General features: G+C 51.8%; 4 protein-coding genes and 1 non-coding gene across 5 annotated transcripts; 4 read left to right on the top strand and 1 right to left on the bottom strand.

Annotated features, from left to right (window-relative positions):
* Positions 1-40: 40 nt before the first annotated feature.
* VDAG_07682 (uncharacterized protein) lies at positions 41-662 on the top strand (the record flags this gene model as incomplete). The annotated part of the gene is made up of 1 exon (XM_009656587.1): positions 41-662. One exon carries the CDS (start codon positions 41-43, stop codon positions 341-343), a length of 303 nt encoding a protein of 100 aa, XP_009654882.1. The 3' UTR covers positions 344-662.
* Positions 663-825: 163 nt separating this feature from the next.
* VDAG_07681 (ATP-binding cassette sub-family G member 5) lies at positions 826-3,010 on the bottom strand. The gene is made up of 3 exons (XM_009656586.1): positions 2,570-3,010; positions 2,257-2,515; positions 826-2,201 (listed from the first exon to the last, which is right to left on the bottom strand). The coding sequence occupies exons 1-3, from the start codon at positions 2,974-2,976 to the stop codon at positions 990-992; spliced, it is 1,878 nt and encodes a 625-aa protein (XP_009654881.1). The 5' UTR covers positions 2,977-3,010; the 3' UTR covers positions 826-989.
* A 3,232-nt stretch (positions 3,011-6,242) lies between these two features.
* VDAG_07680 (uncharacterized protein) lies at positions 6,243-7,042 on the top strand. Its single transcript, XM_009656585.1, has one exon. It carries the CDS (start codon positions 6,270-6,272, stop codon positions 6,942-6,944), a length of 675 nt encoding a protein of 224 aa, XP_009654880.1. The 5' UTR covers positions 6,243-6,269; the 3' UTR covers positions 6,945-7,042.
* Positions 7,043-7,309: 267 nt separating this feature from the next.
* VDAG_07679 (myo-inositol 2-dehydrogenase) lies at positions 7,310-9,218 on the top strand. The gene is made up of 3 exons (XM_009656584.1): positions 7,310-7,521; positions 7,572-8,399; positions 8,456-9,218. The coding sequence occupies exons 1-3, from the start codon at positions 7,477-7,479 to the stop codon at positions 8,699-8,701; spliced, it is 1,119 nt and encodes a 372-aa protein (XP_009654879.1). The 5' UTR covers positions 7,310-7,476; the 3' UTR covers positions 8,702-9,218.
* On the top strand, positions 8,897-9,012 carry VDAG_20037. Its single transcript, XR_692079.1, has one exon. It is a non-coding gene; the product is annotated as a 5S ribosomal RNA (ribosomal RNA).
* Positions 9,219-11,666: the final 2,448 nt, after the last annotated feature.

Below are 11,666 nucleotides of genomic sequence, written 5' to 3'. Positions count from 1 at the left end.
GACGACGTCGCTTCGAGTCAACCAAAACCCAGCAGCAACCATGGTCTCGTTCCAAACCCTCCTCCTCCTCGCGGCCACCGCCCTCTCGGCGACAGCCCTGCCCAGCACCAGCGCCAAACCCCCGGGGAACCCCCCCCACGAAGACCCCTGCGCCACGGTCCGCTGCGGCTTCAACACGGTCTGCGAAGCCGTCAAGGGCAGGGCGAGGTGCGTGCCCGGCACCAAGTGCGGGCCGACCATGTGCGGCGCGGGCCAGGTGTGCTGCAACGCGAGCTGCGGCATCTGCACGCCGCCTGACGGTGCTTGCATTCAGATCTTCTGCGACAGTGCCAGCAAGTTCTGAATGTCGTGACGGACACGGGGTGCTGCGAGACCAGGACGAAAAACTGATGGGCATGGGATGATGGTGGGGAGCCGGCTGGTGGGCAGTGCGGGCAGTGAAGGGGCTGTGGGCACTCTATTAAAGTTGACGTGCGAGATTAAAATAAAACATGGAATCATCTGGCGTTATTGTGTGGCGGCTGTGAGGCGCATGCATAATACCTCTCGAGCATGAAGGCGCGTTGTTCGTTTTAGTTTTAGCCTGTTCTGCCTCAGATTAGGCGTCGGGTGAGGCTGGGAAATCCTGACCATGTGCCTAGTAATTGAATGATTGAATGATCAAGAACGGGAGAGCCAACGAGTCAGATACCACGACGTGAAATATTTCGCTGCATCAAGAGGTCGTTGGTCCTGGTGCATGCTAACACTTGTCGAGACTCGAATGTATCATCTTGCTTTGCCGACTTGGCTGAGCCTGGATCTACTAGGGCCGGATGAAAGAAACAATTAAAGATTCTAGATTCTATAACTTCTATCCGTACAAGGAGGTACAAAGATCTGATACTCTATCCACGACCACAGATGAAAACTCAAGCAAGCCAGGCAACCAACGAGGAATAGCAGAAAGCCACTATGAAAAGAGTTAAAAAGGAAAAGAGGAAGACATCTCACTTCCGAAGAAACCTCAGAACGAGGAATGCCAGAACCCTGTAGACCACGATGATGCTGATCATGATTCCCACACGCTGCCCAGTCTGGCCACGAGAGATGTTCAGATTCGACAAGACAGCCCCTCCGTCAATCTTACCCTGAGAGTTCAGTTCACTGGGGTACATGCAGCTGAATGACCCGTCCGCAGCACGGCCGCAATCGTATGTCGCGCTCTCAAACTCGTTGACCATCATGCCTTGGAAGACGTAGGCCTGGTAGTCGATGTAGTGGAAGACGTATTTCCAGAACACATTTAGAATGTTCATCGGGACAAGGAAGCCGCCGACGCACATCCACAAGCCGTTAGCAAAGGCGGTGATGGCCAGAGACACGACGAAGATTGGGAAGATGCTCGAGACCAAAACGACAAGAGATTCGGCGGCAAGGAGATCCAGGAAAAGCCACATGACAAAAGTCATGAACGCCGAACCGTCGGAGCGCATACCGACGAGCCAATACGCGACAACCGAGAATAGTATCGTGATGAGGAAGAGAAACGGAACGCCGATCAGGAAATTGGCCAAAATGAAAGAGGAGGGGCCAACTAAACCGTTGGCCCTCTCCTTTTGGAATGTCATGAGGTCCTCCAGGAAGGCCGGCACGTATGCAACGGCCATGAACGAGATGAAGGCACCGCTAAAGAACATGGCGTTGATGTAAGGTTGAATGTACTCCTGAGAGTCTCCGAGTTGCAGCCACACTGTACCCATCATGATTGCCAGGCCAAGATACATGACGATGCGTATGCCATAGGCAACAACATCGCGATATGCCTTGATCCAGGCACGTTGTAAGAGGGTCAGCGGGATCATATAGGGTCGAGGCCTCGGCAGCTTGATGGACGAAACGTCGAGTTTGGACATGGTGCTCGACTTTTGAATCTCTTCAGTAAGCGCGCGTCTCTTTTCGCCCTCAAGCCAAGTATCGCTGATATGCTCTGTACGTTTGAGCACCTCTCCATTCTTGTCAAGATCAATGTTGATGAGATCGAGAAAGAATTCGGCTGGGTTCGTCATGGCCGGGATTGGGTACCCAATCTCTTCAAAGTATCTTGGTGCATCTTCTATGGAACCGAAATAGCACGTTCGACCTCGGGAAAGAAGATTAAGCTTGTCGAACAGCTGGTAAGTTGTCGTTGAAGGTTGGTGAATGGAAGCAATGATGACGAGCTTTGCTCAACGTTAGCACCCATCAAGTTCTCCGCAAATTGGGTTCGTCACCTACATTGTTCCGCTTGCCTATGTCCTTGATATGCTTGATGACCTCGTAACTCAGAGCCGAATCGAGACCACTCGTGGGCTCGTCCAAGAACAGCACCTTGGGGTAGGTCACCAGTCTGCTAGCGACACCAAGTCTCTTCTTCTGGCCACCGCTGAGTCCCTTTTTGATGGGAGTGCCCACAATTGTATGTGCTTGGGACTGTAAACCGAAGCTTCCAATGAGCTCATCGACACGACGGAAGGCTTCGGCTTTTGTCACATTTCTGGCCGGGTCAGTTGATATCCTTTCGATCGGGGTTCAACGTGACGTGGCTTACCTGGGAAGAGCGAGTTGAGCAGCGAAGATCATAGTCTCCCTGACAGTCAAGCTGCCAATGAGCGCATCTTCTTGTTCGACATATGCAGAAATGCCTCGAAGGGTGGTCGTGTCAATTCGAATACCGTTGACACATATGTCGCCTGTAGTGGTGGCCCCAGAAGCAGCTACACGATGCGCAAGCGTGTTGAGTAGCGTTGTCTTGCCAGAGCCACTGGGTCCCATGATGGCCAGCATTTCGCCTGCATTGACAATACCCGCAGGCTTGGTCAGGATCGAAAGTGGCTTTTTGGTCACCCTGTCCTTTACCATGACGCTGATTTCTGACCACGAGAGGTTATCGACAACATCGTTGGTGGGCCTGTACGACGACGATTGGCCGAGCTCGATATCTTGTTCTGACTCCATTGATTTGAACCTGGAATTTGGGTAGAATGATTATGGTGATGGAATTTTCTACGAAAGAGAGTGTGAGACGAAGACGAAGAAGGTGGCGCTCATTCTTATACCCTAGATTATGAAGCCTGCAGTGAGCATCGCCGACCTATACTGAGAGCACAGGAGTCCGGGATCTCGGGCTTTCTACTTACTGTAACGTTGAGTAATGCCCACAAGGCTGGGAATGTAGGGGCGACCTGGCAGCAGTGGGACTTAATCCCTGATGACAGGCGTCGTAACCCATTTCGGGGAGGCTCTAGACGGATGAAGATCCAGGACGCCGACTCGATGTGGAGACACTCTCAGAGCTGGGTGCCCGTGGCAAGATCAAAGCCGAATCTGGCCATTGATTACTGGCAGCTCAGTGATTCAATCATGCAGCGATCCCACGTCAGCACAGCCTAAACGAGCTGAATGACGGCGAGATCGATTGCCAAGCTCCGTTCAACTGGGTCTCCAGGCTGGTGTGCAAGTTCGCTACAGACCGGCAGCGTTTTACCTCTACATATGAACCTTTACTCTCCGATAGACGCAGGATATTGCTAGACAGTTGCACGAGAGCCGCACAGGCAGAGTCAGAGGCTGGAATACCAGCTGCAGGGCTGCCGAAATGTAGCTTTGCGCGGAGTCAGGGACTCTTCGTGCGCGAGGTGAGAACCAACGAGGAGCTGAGACTGGGGCGGGGACCTTCGGCGACCAAGCTGTGCTAGTGATTGGGCCCCAGTTCCCCGAAACAGTGATAACTTTCTCGGCTTCCATGTTGTGATTTGAACCTAGTTGCCGCCCCGGAGAGCATCTGGCCACGTCTCCCGGGAAAAGCATAAACCGAATGGCGCGTCAATTGGAAACGCAGTTGCGAGGTGAAGGAACCGTCTTGATGTTTTTGAGCACCAGTACGAGTCAGACAGTCGGCGTTTGGCACCAGAGCGAACAGAACGGGATTTGAGCCTGAACGTTTGTCAGCAGTTAAGAGGCTACGTGAACCCAAGTTGCTACGAATGGTCGCCGTCGTGAATTACAATTGTCCATGACTTCTCAAAGGTCGTCGCGACATCTTCTTCAAGCCCAAATAAAGTACCTTACCTGACATTGGTCAACCCCGAGAATGTATTGCTTAGCGTTGGGCAATCGGGGCCTCGGAATATGGTAAACCGACGACTGCCCGCGAAGTTTTTTTTAAGCGTGGAGAACCGGAATACCATGATTTGTTTGATGAATGATACGCGATGGATAACAGCATAGTTCTTTTTTATTTCCTCCATTTGCCATTGGGGTGAAAATGTCGGAGCGTGATTGTAAACAGAGTGAAGTTTTCTTCCACAGGTTGCCACCTGTTAGGTGGCCCCTACGGAGCCACGGAACAGGGGGCTGGCCAGGGGCTAAGGAATACGAGAGCGTATATCTAAGGACTGCGGAGGGCCCTCCCAGCTGTGAAGGCCAAGAAATTTAGATGTATCACGACCCCATACCTATTATCTATTGCATGCGAACCACGTGCGGAAGACCTCTTCACTTTACTTAACCAATGCTCTGACAACACCGCAATCATCGATAAAATACATGGCACCAGGAGCTCGTGAATCTGGCCTTCAGCAGCTGCAGGGTCGCCCGCGCTCTGATAAACTCACACAATAATGTGCCTCCGTATTTTCTGCGCATCCAGATTAGCTGCTTCAGTCTTCTGCCTCACAGTCATTCGCTGATGCCCCCCTGTTAGTAGCGTTCAGGGGAGTGGAGGGCGTTGGTACAGCGGGGTTGCATTAATCGATTGTTGTGCATGTAAAAGCGTACAGATGCAGACCGTAATGGTAAGGAAATCTTTGCAGTTCAAAAGCCTTTCTTAGACTCGGACTTTCAAGAACCTTGTTCATAATGTCCGAGAGTGCCTTCCATCCACCCGTCTCAGCTCCCTTCCCAGGTTCGCAGGGACTGTTGCGGTCACAGGCAGGTGATGATTGATGCGGGTTGCCGGACGCATGGAAATCATGCTGTATCGTGTGCGGGTCTCTTAAGTCCAGGCCGACTAGTTTGCGAATTGAAATACTGTTGCCTGACAAGCTTGGGTCAAGTGTAGGATGCAGACCAAGTTGCCTATTGGAGTGACAAGTTGGGCCAGTTGGTCAAAGATCCAGAAACGGCCCGCCATAGTGGCGTCACAGCCTGGCTTACTATAAGCATCCATAGGCGATAGGCTCCGCACGCATTTTGCACGGAAAAGCCATCGTGTTTAAAACGGTACACAGTCCGAATTGGGATGGAATGAATTGCATATTTGGCAAAACTCCAATCAGAGCTGATATCCGGAGGCACCTGCGGAGCGGGGGCCTCGGAGGCTTTGATTAGGGGCTGATGGCATGGCAGCGCGTATATAAAGGCCATGGAGAGCCAGACTTCAGATGTATTCCAACCCCTACCTAGGAAATGACTGGGAATATCTCTTGTACAAAGCCTCTTCACTCTGCTCATCCCACCACTTTGACAGCCTGCTACCTAACCCTAGGGCCACTGGAACTCGGAAAGTCATGTCGATACTTTCTTGCCTCAAGTAGCAAGTCTTTTTCTGAAGATCCCCAAGTCGCTAGCCTTTGGACCAGAGGTTATGAGACTAGATAAGCAGCAGAGATGGGTTCGGTTCGATCTAGGCGCACGCATTTTGCCAAGTAAGTAGTCCAGTCAAGACCTCGAAACCTGGTTTTGTTTCATATTCAAATGTGAAGCATTCTTTCAAGGAGCCGCTCCGGCGGCTGACAGTCATTTTCGCGAGTAAGCGATAAAGACATGATGGGCCATCGGGGCACAATCAATAAGGCACCAGTATCGAAAGCGACAGGGCTTCTTTTGCCGAGGTAGACTGCTGACATAGCCAAATTAATCACAACCTACGGTAGCATCCGCAATGGAGGCAGACCGGCTCTTGAGCTGCCGGGCTGTCAAGTTGCCGGTTTCTTAATGGCCGGCCTATTAATCCACCGGGACTTCGGCTTAGCCGGAGGGTTTTGGCGAAAGACGATTGATTGACGCGGCCCCTTCCAGCATATTTAAGATTCAGCAAGTATGGGCCTGCTTCCACAATGCGTCCTATCAAAGGCCATGCCTCTAATTTACATTATCGACGTCGTATGAGCAGTAGTGATCAATGAAGATGCGTTTGTTGGTGTAACCACCATATGGCTTCGCATGAATCTTAAAACCCAGGTGAAATCCCACATTTTCCTGCTGCGATTTGGGCGTACTTCACACACAAATCGTCGCTACGACTTGGAATGTTTGATAACATGGATTACTTCAAATCATTTCCATGGTTCGATGCTCTGACGAAGGAGCCAGGTTTTGTGTCATTCACGCCAGTCAGCCGCTCGAATGGGACCTACGGCGACAATGAGCCCCCGAGAAACCAAATACTGCGCCAGACTTTCAACAACAGTGACACAATACCGCACTGCACCGGCTTCTACTTAAAAGAAGGTACCTCGCCGCATGCCGATGGACATGGAACCAAGCCGTCGGCGATCGATAAATCACCCATGAAGAGGCCCTCGATATTGTCCTGTTCCGTGGTCTATGACTTGCGTGCAGGGCTCAACGGATTCAACCATGGTCACCTCCAAGGCGGCTTGGTAGCGGTTCTGATGGACGATGCGATGACCAGCCTGACGGTGCTCAACGGCAAAACGCAGACCCGCTCTCATGGCGAAAGAGAGTTACCTGCGGAAATTCTGGATCTTCGTAACAGAAGAGCTGCCACTGCGTACATCAATGTTCAGTTCCGGAAGCCTATTGTGACACCACAAGTTGTCATCGTCACAGCTTCTTTCGTCAGTACGGAGCGGCGCAAGTTGATCCTGCGCGCTAGCATCAAAGACGAAAAAGGAGACATTTGTGCCACCGGTGATTCATTGGTTATTGGAGATCGCGATCCTCGCGATGAAAAACTCTGAGACACCGTGATGAGGAAGGAACCGGTGGCGATGGAGGAGAACATGTTTGGGCTTGAGTGGACCGTATTATAGAGGTGTAGTCAATGTTGTTGTGGCGGAATCGTCGAGACACCCAACCGTATGTGAGTAAATTCGATCCCAGCATCAGACCATCAGAGACAGGGACAAACATTTGCGAAAAGGGCTTCTGGACGTTGGGCGCGGCGCCAGCCAGAGCATGGGTGGAGGTGGTGTCCAGGCTGTCGAATCATCGCGCCAGGCGCTTGTGGGTAGGCAAGATAGGTTACCCCTCATTCATGCGCGTGCAGGAGGCGGGCCATCGCAGGCTCCTTGTGTGGTTGATCAACTTATACAATTCATCACTCGGACTCCCAATCACAAAACACTAAAGGTCCAATACCGACCGTGTGATCATCCAAGTAGACAAGCCCAAAGCGGCGAACGCTGTTCACTCAGTACAGAGCTATCTGTAGTCAGACCGATATCCCGGGCTACGTTACCTGAGATAGTTTGTCATTCATCAATCTTCATCATGTCAGCCACCAAAAAGCTACGTGTTGGAATCATCGGGGCAGGAGTATGGCTTCCTCTCATCACGTCGCTTCACAAGCCGCTAATCGTGAATAGGAGGTATTCCAAATCTGCCATGGGCCCTGCCTGCTCTTGATGCCGCATCTTTTTACCCTTCAGTCCATTTTCGACATCTCGCCGACAAACACCAAGCACTGCGCCGATAAGTTTAACATACCGCATCAGGCTACGTCCCCAGAGGAAGTGCTCGGAAATCCTAACGTGGATCTCGTCATGATCCTGACATCTGACGACAGTCATGCCCCGCTCGCCGTGGCAGCTATCAAAGCGGGCAAGTTCGTCATGATCGAGAAGCCCATGACCTTGTCGATCCCTTCGGCACAGTCCATTATTGATGCCGAGGAGCAAGCTGGTGGTTCTCGCGTCTTCATCGGCTACATGCGCCGGTACGCGCCCTCGTTCCTCCAAGCCTTTAAGCGTGAAGTGGCTTCTATTCCGAGACTCCTATACGGCAGAGTCCGCGACTTTTCTGGGCCGAACGCGAATTTCACTAGCCAGAGCGGTACGTTCGCAATCAAGCCGGACGACTTTCCTCCCGGCAGCAACGCCGAGAGAGATCAGCGATTCGAGGCCCTCTACGCAGAAGCATTTCCCGGGCAGGCCATCACTGATGCCCACCGAAACTACTGTCGCTTCCTAGGTGGCCTCGGGTCTCACGATTTCTCTCTCATGCGCGAAACCCTCGGCATGCCCGAAAAGGTAATCGGTGTCTCTGTCAACCACCCATTCTACAGCTCTATCATGTCGTTTCGAAACAAGGACGGATCGCCTTATTCGGTCACGTATGAGAGTGGTATCGACGAAGTCCCCGTTTTCGATGCGCATCTGGCGCTGTATGGGGAAACGAAACGAGTGACAATCAAGGTAAGAATCTGCTCACAATGGGGTAATGATTTGTGAGAAAGCTGACACGACAGCAGTATGACAGCCCTTACGTTAAAGGTCTGCCCATCACTGTCGAGGTAGATGAGGTCAACGAACATGGCGAGGTCCAGCACAGGCAAGTCTTGTCGTCTTACGAAGATACCTACACTGCCGAGCTTCAGGAGATTCACGAATGCTTTGTCAAGGGGAAATCTATCAAGACAACCCCCAAAGATGCTCTGGAAGATATTACACTGTACGACATGATGTACAAGGTGTGGGCTGCTGGGAAGAACGAATAAGCCCCGGAACGAACTTCAATGCTCTGGTAGGACAGTGAAGCTTTGAACGGACGTTACAGGATCCCGAATAATACACGGAATCATATGATACATAGTAAGGGGCTCAATCGACGCCTGCCCAGTTGGTACTTTGTCTTGGCTTGCAATCAGCGCTGAACGAAACTTGTTGCCGCACAGCAGCATCTTCAACCACATACGACCATACCTACTGGAGAACTCGGGATCCCGTCCGCTCTCCCATAGATAAGCCAGTAAGGGTCGGACTAGTAGTTGGGTGGGTGACCACCAGCGAATCCCTGATGTTGTATGTTTTTTACAATCTTTTGTTTTGTCCTGGTTGTTGAAGATTGTTTGTGGTTGTGGGGTCCTGATGTCGGAAATAGCGCGGTGAATTCTGCTGGTGGCATTCAATTGTACAGTGGCGTTCGCCTGGTGCCGGGTGGTCTTTGCGCCCAGTGCCTCCATTAAGTTCCAGGCACTTGTTGAATCGAGGCAGAATACACAAACCTTTCCCGTGCATGACCCTTTCCAAAAACAATCTACATGTATTATACCTCAGGTTTTCTTAGTGTGACAGTCTTGATCTTTACTTAGAATATCTGGCGTTTTCTACTTCAGGTATCCGGGACCGCATTCTCCCAATCCATGTTAGCACTTGCCTACCTTCTGTCACTGCGTACAGTCCGAGTGCCATGTAGTAGCCTTGAGAACAGAGTATGCATGCTAGCACTGTATTTCTGCTAAAAGTTCATTTAATATGGTCTCTAAGCTTTTCGATACTATCAAAGAGAGCGTTTGCGGATTGCTGGTACGTCTGCGGATGGCGCAGAGGGTCAGGATAATCGCAAGCAGGGAAGAAGTCCCGAAACGACCGTCCAGAGCATCAGAAAAGGTCCGGTCGAGTGGAAGGAGGATGGACCACGGGATTTTGTCTCAAATGTATACCGTTGCCCTTTACCGAGTCCACTTGGCCAATCCATGTACATGAACCACCAGCCAAGCCTAAGCGTTGACTGGAGAACAGCAACAGCAACATGGGGGCGTCGGACATGTGTGAAGTTTTCAGGCTTGCGAGAAGGATGGAGAATTCTCTTGCTAGTAATCAAGGCCATAGACGTCGAAAACACTCTCTCGTACCTTACTCTGTAGGGGAGCTTCGAGCCATCAGCTGGGCTGCCCGAGACACCACGCCTGGAGAAAACGGAGGCCGCGAGGGAAGCACATGAATTACCCCCCGCTGCCGTTGGCATCATGCCAAAGGGAGGTGTTGTAGGATATATGACCTCTCGGGTTTCGAATGTGCTTCAGCATTCCTACATGGCTTCCCCTTCGGACCTACATACCTCAAAGCTGATACATTTCCGCAAGCTCAGGGCCGAAATCTACCTAAAAATAATGGCCGTCCAATCTATTCTCAGAGAGTTGCAAATATCGCAGCCTGTTGCAGCAAAGGAGAATTTGATTCAGTGCCACTGCCCCGTCGAGCCTGCATGGAAGGTTTGGTGGCATTGACTCAGCATTTGTGTTTGAAGCAAAGCCAAATGAGGATCAGCATATAGGCCCAAGGTCAACTCTCACGCTCCTTCTGTATCTCCATGCCCACAGTCGCCATCGTCACAAGACGGGCCACGGGGTTGATCGTCAAGATTCCCATGGAAAGTTGAACAAACATTATCCACAAGGCTGCCAAAAAGCGGTATCAAGCTCACAAGGTACGTTCCCCAGCACAAACAGAAAGTCCACGCAACCCAGGCCGCAGTGCATGCACACGCGAAACATCTGCTGCGGAAGGTCTCAGGTTTTGGCAACATTACATCGCGGCCCGACATACGCAGGGCACAGTCGGTCGAGCTCACGGGCACGCTGTCTGACAACGACAACAACACGATGAGCGGCTAAGATGAAAGTGGAACGTCATCATGATCAAGGCACCGGGAAGCCTCAGCAGCGAATAAGCTTATTGCCAGTCTCAATTTTCTTCTCGCCCCCCCGCAGGGGGTATTGGTGATGGCATATCGCAGGCTGAATCGGCCTTGCCTTTCCGGTCTCCCCACTGCGATCACTGGCATGACGACAGCCCGAGGCGGTGCCTGATAGGACGGAAATGCCGACGGCATCCAGAAGCGGAAGCCAAGCATCCCCGCCGGGAACTCGATCATTATAGACATGGGGTCTAGTTGAGGGGATGGGTGGTGACCTCGACGATGCAGTGGGATATTTTTGGAGAGATGTGTCGCAGATTGAGAGGGGCGCGAGTCGGGACCTAGTGGGGATTAGACACCAATTCGAGGCTCTTGCTAGAGCCAAGGAGGGGCGATGCTGGACTCCCCTCGCTGCTGTCGTCTGTGAACTTCGCGATTGATTTCACAGTGAAGCTTGGTAATATTTTGGGGAAAAGAGGGGGAGGGTTCGAGGTTGGGGAGAGCGGCCGAACAAGGAGTTAGTTGGCAAACGATGGGCAGATGAGGTAGGCTAAGAAAAGCGACGATCACAAAAGCCCGGTAGGACATTGTTGAGACTGATCGCCAGGTCTTGTCACTCATCGGCAGTCCGACGCGCAATGCGAACGTAATGGGTATCGAGCGTCGCGTTGATCTATTCGAGCCACGAGTAAAGCCGTCCCTGGGTGGACTGAAGGTAGTGTAACACGTCGTCAACTGCTGTGGCTGTCGCCTTGGCATCCCCATTCTCCACGTTGATCCTGTCAAGTCCTAGGCGGTATCAAAGTCGAGTCCTAGACGCCACGAGGCGCAAGATGGATTGCGATGGTTCGTAGAGAAAAATGGATTGAGGGTTAAGCTGAAGTGCCGTGTCCAAGAATAGAATGAGGGTTAATCAAGTGGTGATCTCCCGCAGGGCTTGCAGCATTCGGTGGGACTCGTTGACTTGGCTAGATGATGAGGCTTCGCAATTCAGCGGATATGCGCAGGGCTGTGTAGCCAAGACTGAGGGAAACCCCTCGCCA

This window comes from Verticillium dahliae, genomic scaffold (genome assembly GCF_000150675.1).
Source record: "Verticillium dahliae VdLs.17 supercont1.17 genomic scaffold, whole genome shotgun sequence".
NCBI lineage: Eukaryota > Fungi > Ascomycota > Sordariomycetes > Glomerellales > Plectosphaerellaceae > Verticillium > Verticillium dahliae.
Note: the sequence above shows the minus strand (reverse complement) of the source record. Positions and strands in the feature narration are given on the sequence as shown.

Coding starts and splice junctions, on each gene's coding strand:
- VDAG_07681 (XM_009656586.1), bottom strand. CDS start 2,976: ATGGAGTCAGAACAAGATATCGAGCTCGGCCAATCGTCGTCGTACAGG. Junction 2,516..2,569: donor GCTCAACTCGCTCTTCCCAG/GTAAGCCACGTC, acceptor TGACCCGGCCAG/AAATGTGACAAAAGCCGAAG. Junction 2,202..2,256: donor ACATAGGCAAGCGGAACAAT/GTAGGTGACGAA, acceptor CGTTGAGCAAAG/CTCGTCATCATTGCTTCCAT.
- VDAG_07680 (XM_009656585.1), top strand. CDS start 6,270: ATGTTTGATAACATGGATTACTTCAAATCATTTCCATGGTTCGATGCT.
- VDAG_07679 (XM_009656584.1), top strand. CDS start 7,477: ATGTCAGCCACCAAAAAGCTACGTGTTGGAATCATCGGGGCAGGA. Junction 7,522..7,571: donor TTGGAATCATCGGGGCAGGA/GTATGGCTTCCT, acceptor AATCGTGAATAG/GAGGTATTCCAAATCTGCCA. Junction 8,400..8,455: donor CGAAACGAGTGACAATCAAG/GTAAGAATCTGC, acceptor ACACGACAGCAG/TATGACAGCCCTTACGTTAA.